The 9,843-nt window shown below is 41.9% G+C and overlaps 2 protein-coding genes across 2 annotated transcripts; both read left to right on the top strand.

The window, feature by feature from the left end:
* The first annotated feature begins 1,577 nt into the window (after positions 1–1,577).
* Positions 1,578–3,270, top strand: LOC124685851 (peptidyl-prolyl cis-trans isomerase FKBP17-1, chloroplastic-like). The gene is made up of 4 exons (XM_047219879.1): positions 1,578–1,878; positions 2,154–2,276; positions 2,615–2,731; positions 3,003–3,270. Exons 1-4 carry the CDS (start codon positions 1,624–1,626, stop codon positions 3,126–3,128), a joined length of 621 nt encoding a protein of 206 aa, XP_047075835.1. The 5' UTR covers positions 1,578–1,623; the 3' UTR covers positions 3,129–3,270.
* A 2,047-nt stretch (positions 3,271–5,317) lies between these two features.
* Positions 5,318–9,315, top strand: LOC124685852 (OVARIAN TUMOR DOMAIN-containing deubiquitinating enzyme 11-like). Its single transcript, XM_047219880.1, has 10 exons — positions 5,318–5,558; positions 6,177–6,382; positions 6,611–6,684; positions 6,762–6,816; positions 7,041–7,115; positions 7,202–7,275; positions 7,381–7,429; positions 8,590–8,674; positions 8,874–8,930; positions 9,083–9,315. Exons 2-10 carry the CDS (start codon positions 6,221–6,223, stop codon positions 9,124–9,126), a joined length of 675 nt encoding a protein of 224 aa, XP_047075836.1. The 5' UTR covers positions 5,318–5,558; positions 6,177–6,220; the 3' UTR covers positions 9,127–9,315.
* The last annotated feature ends 528 nt before the right edge of the window (positions 9,316–9,843 follow it).

The raw sequence follows: 9,843 nt of genomic DNA on the forward strand, positions 1-9,843 counted from the left end.
ATCAGTGGGTTCCGTCCCAAATCCATGACAAGAAAAAAAATACCAAATCGTTCGCAAACTCACGCCAAAAAACCGCATCTATCATCTATTTGTTTTTTCTACCTCGAGATGAAAACAAGTAAATGATTCTGGATTAGTGGATGTAGAAAAAAGAAACAAGAAAACATCTAAAATTGCCATCGTTCCAAATGTAATTTTTTTAAGATGAACCTAATATTCTTACATCCAAAACTAGCCTGAACCAGATTGGATGTAGAAAAGGAAGAAAAATTACATCCATCATTTGTTACATCCAAAGTCAAAACTAGCCTGAACCAGATTGGATGTAGAAAAGGAAGAAAAATTAGATCCACCATTTGTTACATCCAAAGTCGTTCAGAAGCCTACTAATCAAGATCCTAAATGTAAAAAATGAAAGAAAAAAAATACATTCAGATTGAGAAGAACATATTATTTCTTACATCTAAAATCCTCCAGGAACCTAATAATCAAGATACTAGATGTAGAAAAAGGAAAGAAATACATCCTTTGCTGCAAAAATTACTAGTACTAGAACTGGGGGCTACTTGACGTATGATAACTGAAGAGGAGATTCCTGAATGTGGACATTATACAAAATAGCAACGGGGCGGTGGCCTCCTCCCGCCCGACGGCGCACACGGGGAGCACAAACCTGAGCATCGCGGCTGCCTCCCCGGAGCGCATCGCGGCGCAGTGTGCTGTGCGAGGACTTTGGCCACCGCCTCCACAGGCGCCTTGAGCATGGCGGCCACCGTCAACGCCTCGCCGCCGGGAACTTGACAAGCGCGTCCGAGCCGGCGCCATGAGAGATGGAACCACCCCGAGACGCTCGGCGATGGGGCCGAGGTACAACTGCAACGCGCCGAGCTGGTCGGCGAATGGCGCGCGGTAGGGCAGCAGGGTGCCTCGGCCGCGCCCCCCACGCCTCGAGCATGGTGGCCGCCGTCAACGCCTCGCCGCCGAGGAACTTGACGAGGGCGTCTGCGCCGACGCCGTGAAGGACGGGGACCACCCTGAGCCTCTCAGCGATGGGGCCAAGGTACGGCTGCAGCGCGCCGAGCTGGTCGGCGATTGGGGCGAGGTAGGGGAAGCAGGGTGCCTCGGCAGGTGCCGTCGCCGCGGCGGCGGAGGCAGGCCGGGTGGCGGTCAAGGCGGAGCCTGCGGAGGTGCTAGCATCGGGATCCTCTCGACGGGGTGCTCAATTTCATGGAGTTGGGATGGGGATGAGAACGAGAGGAGAGGAGAATCGAGATGGATAAGCTAAGGCTAGCATTTGTGCGGTCGCCGTCGCCACGTGCTTGTGGTCCCCGCAAAAAAACCCATCATGTCACACATGCACGCATGCGGTAGTTTTAGGCCGTTGGATCGCGATCTAACGCGCGCGAGCCGTGGGCACCGTGGAAGACCCCGGAGTGCCCTGGCATGAAATAGAAATTGGGTTTCGTGATTCCTGTGTTAGATTTTCTTTTCTCCTTTTCTTGTCATTTTCTTTTAATAAGAAAACAAAAAACGAGGCCCTTGAGGAAAATGGATGGAAAATAGGTGGGAAAATCAAAGCTAAATCCAGAAGCGCAGGAAAATATAGCAACGGTAGGGGCCTTCATGGTCATCACCGCCGCCGCCCCGGTGGCCGGTGCCGCGCCGCCGCCTCCCAAGAAAACAAAGACCGTGACCCTAGCTGCCGCATCACCACTCACGGCCACAAGAAGGCACCTCTTCCTGGCCGCCGCCGCATCCATCCTCCCCACGGCGGCCGCCTCCGCCGCCGGTCAATTCACTGAGATCCCCAGCTCCGGCGGCGTGAAGGCCCTGGAGCTCCGGGAGGGTTCCGGCGATGTCCCGGCTGACGGAGACCAGGTGAAGGCAATAGTGGAATTGCGCCTATTACCAGCATCCTTTCTTGCCTGTCCCCATTATCCAACTTTACACCTTGAAAACCCAAAATTGCTCTAGTCTACACACCACTCACCACTGTTCATACTAAACTATCATGATACATAGGTGCATGGGTTTCTTACAAGTAACGTAGTAATTTTCCCCGCAAAAAGAATAATGCTAATTTTAGTTGGTACAAAATGAACTAAATGGAGTATATTCTTATGGTTGATCTTATGTTCCCTGCATGTTTGAAGGTTGCAATTCACTATTATGGGAGGTTGGCTGCGAAGCAAGGATGGCGCTTCGACTCAACTTACGATCACAAAGATGCGACTGGTGATCCTATTCCTTTTGTCTTTACCGTCGGATCTGGAAAGGTGAGCTGAGAGTTTCATTGGAACTCTTTGCAAAAATAAGTAAGGGCATCTTAGGGTGCTGAACTGCTGATACTACACTACATCATGTTAGTTGAGTTTGATTGGCGAAAGTTTGTGGCCACAACAATATGAGAGTTTTCTGTTTTTGTAGCTAATAATGAGCTTTGCTGTATCCTTTTTGTGAGGAAACTTGCTAGAGTACATTTATTGCTATTATTATTTTCTTGATGGGCTTCTCTCGTTTATGTGATATTCCACCCAGTTCTTGGGATGTCTGTCTCTAGAATATTTTTCAGGCTGATAATCTTGCCATGATAATTTAATAAATGATCCTGCAGGTTATACCTGGTATTGAGGCAGCAGTGAAGTCCATGAGAGTCGGTGGTCTTCGTCGTGTGGTCATTCCACCATCACAGGGATACCAAAACACATCACAAGAACCAATTCCTCCTAATGTAACTTTCGTGCTATCTGAATTCCAGAGTTTCACATTTATTATCTTATTTTGCTCATGCTCATTTGGAGCTTCTCCAATCTTGGCAATTCCTACTTCCAACTTGTTCCTTTCTATTGCACGCATCATGCATTCAGAAATGTGTTCTCCACTTCTCTTAGAAGGCTATTATTTTATTTAGTGATTTATTAAACCATGCATATAGATGTGTTTAGATTCAGAAAGTCCCCACTTGAATCAGGTACTGAATTTGCCTGTTGCTTCATGTGCAGTTCTTTGATCGGCAGAGACTGTTTACTACTATATTCAACCCAACGCTCCTCGCTAATGGCGAGGGTTCCACTCTTGGTATTGTCATCTTCGACATTGAGCTACTCAGCATAAGGCAGCATACCTAACTGTTGTTCTTTGGCTAATGAAATCTTTGGCACTGTACACTTCTGTCTCAAAGAAGCTCTGAGCTATATTATGATCATGTTTATGTCCAATTCCTCTGTAAATACAATTTATGAAGAAATGTAAGGTAATTATCTCAATTTATTGATTGTCCGATACACAAAGAAAAACAGCGATGAAAAATAATCGAGTTAACTAATTTGCCTCTCATCAGAATCTCATTTTTTTTGGTCAACTGACTGGCAGTAGTTACTTATAAAGAGCAGAATATTATATCAGAGCTTCTTCAGCAGAACACATGGTACCTGATGATGATGCACTCTTAGCTATAGATTATTAGCAGCGTCCTTTCTCTGAAGCTGCGAGAATCATGATTAAGATGCTGTTTAGTGATACCATGTGAAGCTTGGCACTCTCTGTCTCTGATTATGATTAGTTTGTCCTGTTTTTCTAAAAGAGAAGGGTGGATCATCCATTGCTTTCTCATAGTTAAAGCCGTGCTTCTTTATATTGCTAAATAATAATGAAAAGAAGTTACTTTAGGAGGGCACTCAACTCTGAAGCATGTTCTTCGAAAGAAACTGTATGGACTTCACTGACAAAAAAGAATATGAAACTGTTACCCATTCTGCAAGTGTACTAGTACTATATTTCTGTAACTAGTCGTTTTGACTCTGGAGAAAATTGCATAGTTCCTTTTACCGGGCGTCTGTTTTCCTTATAAATTTCATAGCAAAAGTACCAGCAGATCTGGCTCTGTGGTACTTACTATTGAAAACTTTCTGCAAGTTGCAGCATGTATTCTCCATCACATGGAGGGATCACGCATGATGAATCCATACACACATAATTACAAATGTGTACACGAGCGTGTGGATGGAAGGATTGCAAGTGCCAAAATTATGGAGTATGGACCACGCTACTTCATCTACGGTTTGCGTCTGCGTTGGATGAAAGAAGATTTTTTACAAGTTATACGTATCACACTGACCAACATATTAACACCTTTATATATAGAACGGAGATATTAGGCGTAATTTGACGGATCAAATTCATATTTTCTCCAACAAATAGTCAAATAATAATTTATGTTACTACACAAAATAGACATTATTTGATTCACATATGAAATCACTTTCATATGATTGTGATTTTGTAACCATCAAGTAAATATTGTACTGTATCACATTTACTGTCAAAGCTCAAATATAGACCGTCAAAACAAGCCTTATATTTTGGAATTGAGTAAGTTACAATCGTGAATCTCACAACATATCATGTTTTTATCCCTCAATACACATATGTAGGCTGTTTCAAAATCCTTGTTAACCCATTTTCTTCTAACCCTCAGTACCGAGAATTTTAACATCTATTGTACCACAAGATTAGCTACTCTCTCAGGTTCAGTTTATAAGGCACGCACGTAGATTAAGAAAAACTTTGACCCTTAATTTAGTCAACAAAATATGAATTATATGTCACAAAAATTATACCGTTAGAAACTTCTATTGAATATGAATCTAATGGTATAATTTTTGTGGCATATATCTCATATTTTATTGGCAAAATATATAGTCAATGTTTTTCTTAAACGACGTGCACGCCTTATAAATTGAACCGTATGGAGTAGTCAGTTTTATTTTTGTTATGCATTTTAGCTTTATATTTTCACACAAAATAATTGGCCAATGTCATTTAAAGACCACACTAATATATATACTCCTCTGATTCATATTACTAATCGCTAAAACGAGTAAAATATGTTCGATACATGGCAGTGACACTTAATATGGATGGAACGTAGTAACACAACATGCGCGGTGCCACGGTGTCAAATCTGATACTTCATTCACTAATGTGAGACCTTTTAAATATTTTATAAAGTGGTCTACGTATGAACCAAAATGAAGGAGCCTACACCCTAAAACATGGTTATATACGGAGTACATGCATGTATGAATTATCTTTTTAATGGGGGACGACATTTTTCTAGCAAGTCACATGCGAAGACTTTGTCAAATTCGAAGTTTTAAGTCTGTAGTTGTAGTGATATGTATACTGTATATCTGTACATTTTGTGATGTATAAGTGCGATCTCGGTGTTTCCAACATCCAGATTGAAGAATTGTCTGAACAAATGCTTTGGCATTCACGAAAATGAATGACAAAAATACCCTCCAGCTCGAGCACTTGCTGTTCTCTTCTTGCTTCCTTCCTCTCCCGGCGGTTGGCTTCCCTCCCTGCTCGTCTCAATTCCCCACGCCACCATCCTTCAGCTCGCTCCGGCGAGCACGCTTCCGCACCTCCTACCGCAGCAGCACGCCACCCGGAACGAATTCCCCTACCAAAGCCCTCGCCTTTCTCCCTCCTCCGCTCTACTGGACCGGCGCCGAGTCGAGATCCACCCGGGGCCGGGCTGATTTCTGCCGTCGGTAAGGAACCCTAACCTACCTGGATTGTCCTTTGAGGTGTATTCTGGTACTTTGTTTGATGCAAGCAACCTATAATCAACATATTTTCTCCCTGGGATGGATGCTCCAATTCGTGCGTTCTGTTACGATTTTCGTTTGCTGCGGGGAGTAATAGTGGCAGCTCATTTTTCCGAATGAATTTGGGGGTTCAGCTGAACTCCCATGCCCCAGCGCTTAGGTCTGCCACTGTTAGTGCTGCACAGGCTCCGAGTAGTATTTAGTAGTAGATTTCAGTTCAGGAAAAGTGGTAGCAGCAGATTGTGATGTGAGCACCTACTCTACTATATCGGTTATCAGTTTGTCGAGGATTTCCTGCATTTGGAAATGAATTACTGCGTGTTTACTGTTCAGTATGTCAGCTCTCTGCTCTTCGTGAAATGGGCACCTAGAAACTCTGTGTATGCTTCAGTATTGACATCTAGATGGCTGATGTGCACTCATAGACCGAAGCCATTAAAACTTATGTACTGACGATGAACTTGTTTTCTGATTCTGCTTGTTGTCCATGCGATATGTTGATGTGCGCTTTGAAGTGTTAAAATTGTTTGATCACCAAACTCTGCTTTCCTTTCTTTGCAGTCTACAGTGAACCCGTACCTTCTCAATGCTCTTTCTGAGTTAGCATGTCTGAACCACAGGATCATGTTAGTAAAAGCTCCTGCTCAAGTATTAGCACCAGTACTCAGGGGAGCGATGACGACGGCACCGTTGGTGCCCTTTTAACTGAGGCCAAAAACAATGGGCGCAGTCTTGGAAAGCGTCTGTCTCACTTAGATTCGCTCCCGGTACTAATTCTATCAGTTATTGAATACGTGTTTTTCAGTGTTTTGCTGCCCGCTGATCCTTTTAAATCTGCCATATCTCTGTTGACTTGGTTGGCATGAAATGAAACTTGAATAAAATATTGTAACAATGGACGGTCTAGTGTAGAACAGTATTATACATTTTCATTATCGAATCTAATCACTATCCTCCAAGTTCCTTACGTTTCTAATACTTCCTTTTCCTATCAGCACACTCCTCGAGTCAATGGGAAAATTCCTGATTTTAATAATGCAACAATAGACCATGAATCATTATTGGAAAGGTAAATGTTGCATTTTGTTATTGCTTTCCCCCTCTGTTTTATATTAGATTCATTTACCTCACACTTCTTTTTGAAAGATTGGGCACTTACGGCTTAGCTGAATATCAGATAGAAGGAGATGGTAATTGCCAGGTTAGTTTATTACATGCTTGACAGAGTATATTGTGTTTATAAAGTCAAATATTAAGAGGGTTTTTTTCTGATACATTCCTTGAATCCACCCTGCATTTTCTGTATCTTCTTCCCATAAGTAAATGTTAATATCTTATAATATATTTTTACAGCTCATCTTCCAGGTGAACTTTTTTACTGTACCTTCAATGCTTCCTATTTTTTCTTATGTGTTTTATCTACAGTTTCGAGCTCTGGCAGACCAGATATTCCGCAATCCTGACTATCACAGACATGTGAGGAAGGCAGTAGTCAAGCAGGTAAATCACCATTTCCATCTCTTTATCTATAACTATCTATTTTTCAGGATATGTGGATATGCTGAAACAACATATCTATGTTTTAGCTAAAGGAATTCAGGAAACACTATGAAGGCTATGTACCTTTGGACTACAAGGTTTACTTGAAGAAAATGAAAAGGTTATGTACTTCCAGTCCATAGCAGATTTGAGAGTCTGATGACGTTTAAAGTTCTGTTTGTTGCTCATCTCCTTATTTGAAGCTATATTATTTTTGATTCTGTAGATCTGGGGAATGGGGAGATCATGTTACCTTACAAGCAGCTGCAGACCGGGTACCATAACACTTCTAAGATGACTGGTTATTTTTATACGAGTACTTGTGGCATATAGTACTTGTAGATTGAGTCAGATATTTTTATGTTTCTAATAAAATGCCTTTTAAAAATACGAAGCTAGTAATATACTGTTTTCGTACTTTGGTAGTAATAACTATGTATTCATTGCTTTAAGATTGTTGGAGCTGCATCTTGCAGCTCCATCTTGTACCACTCACTCTCTCAATCTCTCTTGTTTCTCTCACAAAAAACAAAACACACACACTTGTGTCTCACAAGCACACACGCCAAGGAAGAAACACACACGCGCACGCACACACTTCACCAAGGAGAAAACTAGCTTTGCCTTTCTTTCCCGGTCACATGCACTACATTTTTCTCTTCTCATTCATTACACACAAACATGGTTACAACTTAAATAGGCTAGCACACATGTAACCAGCCGCGCACACACGGCCACTAGCTCCACTAAACTCTCCATTTACTAACCACTAGCTAACACACCGGCCACTAACTTGACTCGGCCAAAATAATTGACTGGCCACTCGCATGATCCTAAATGCATGAGAAACTAAACACTTGTGTGCTTGACTGAATCACTGGAGCCTTACTCCGCGGCAACTACCTATGAATCAACCACATGCAAACACTCCTATATGAGTCCAGCTCCATGTTAGAACTACTACCAGTCATGCATCCCCTAATTCATGAATCTATTCACTGGCACATGCAACACTCACACAGTATCACAAACTCTCAAGTATCCACTAATTGCCTTCTAACAAAATGACAAGGTTAATATTTAACAAAGATCGCTTCTGTTATTATAGTTGGTTTGGTGGACTACCAAATGTTTTATCCCTATATGATCTTTGTGCATCGAAATTGGCAAGCAACATCATGTTTTTCATACTCAGTTGTTTATTTTTTTAAGATGACCACGCGTGCTATCATTCACCCTTTAATGCTTCTTACACTTCATTTTGGAGTTGCATCTTCTGTTAATGAGATGCACTTTTATATTGTTTAGATAATATGGCCCACTTTAATATATGAATGCCACAGAAGTCCAAGCTACCAGTACCCAATTGTTTCAATACTAAGAGGCATCGTGTATCAGTTTTAGTTTATCTGATACCTTTTTATTGTTAAATCAGTTTGGTGCCAAAATTTGCCTGCTGACGTCGTTTAGAGACACATGCCTAATCGAGATAGTCCCCAGGGATGTTGCTCCTACAAGAGGTTAGAGCTGAGATCTTGCTTTTCCGAAAGCTGACTTATTCTGTTCCATGTCGGACTTACAATGCCCTATTAATCTGAACTACTCTGTTACTGTGGCAACCTTTCGTTGTAGTAATATTTCCCCGTTGTTAGCTGCTAAATACCCTATCCCCAAATGCAGTAAATTATATGCTTATCATACCCTTGTTCCCTCTTGCAGAGCTTTGGCTAAGTTTCTGGTGTGAAGTACACTACAATTCCTTATATGCAAATGAAGGTGAGCAGTATTTTGCTCAATGTTACCAGCCACTTGTAACAACATCATTTTTGTGCTTACATTTGAAAATATCAAATGTAGTATTTATGTCATTGGTTAGTAGGCCCAGTTCACATGAGCTTGCACTCATCATATAATCTATTCTTTGGCAGATCTTCCGACGCGGAAGTCTAAAAAGAAGCACTGGCTGTTCTAGGTAGGGTTCGTTGGTTCTTAGTCCAGCAACGTCTGTATTCATTTTATGTAACCTTATTTCATTCTGCTGATGCTGTAAGTTGTAATATGGCCCTGGGGAGAAAACAGACTCGTGTAAGCCTATGTACAGTGAAATGCTGAAAATGTTCTATTTGTTTGCAAGGAAGACGAGACAGAGAAACTAGATGTACACATTCCAGTTGTCCTTATTATCAGACGCGTTTTCAAAATCGATCAATGATGTACGCAAACGCAATATAGTGTTACCTACCACGTAAAAATATGTGCCGAAGATACCATCATGAGAGATAGCACCACTATTTATTTCGCAAGTATCAACAATCACCACGAGTCTCCCATGCGCCTTGTTGCTTGTTAGTTTGCCTAGCCACCCGCAAACATGTGCTTGAACAAGGAGAATGAGTGAGTAGGGTACTCAAGGAAAAGATATAACGCACACCTACCAATACAATAACAAAAAGAATGGAGGACACAGAGCTAGCGAAGTGTAGTTAATCTGCTATGTGAATAGGAGACGTTGGGGAAGAAATACATTTTGCTGCTCAGAGCTAGACATCACTTTGATGGTTTCATCGCAACTGAACTGGGAGGTAGCTTTTGTCAACGTCACCACTCATCCTTTGCTAGGGAACGCAATGACTCGTAGTTCTGGATCTCGTCAGCAATGACTTGCTGGTCGTCGTGGTGGTGCCATCGA

Source organism: Lolium rigidum, chromosome 2, assembly GCF_022539505.1.
Source record: "Lolium rigidum isolate FL_2022 chromosome 2, APGP_CSIRO_Lrig_0.1, whole genome shotgun sequence".
NCBI classification, from domain to species: Eukaryota; Viridiplantae; Streptophyta; class Magnoliopsida; order Poales; family Poaceae; genus Lolium; species Lolium rigidum.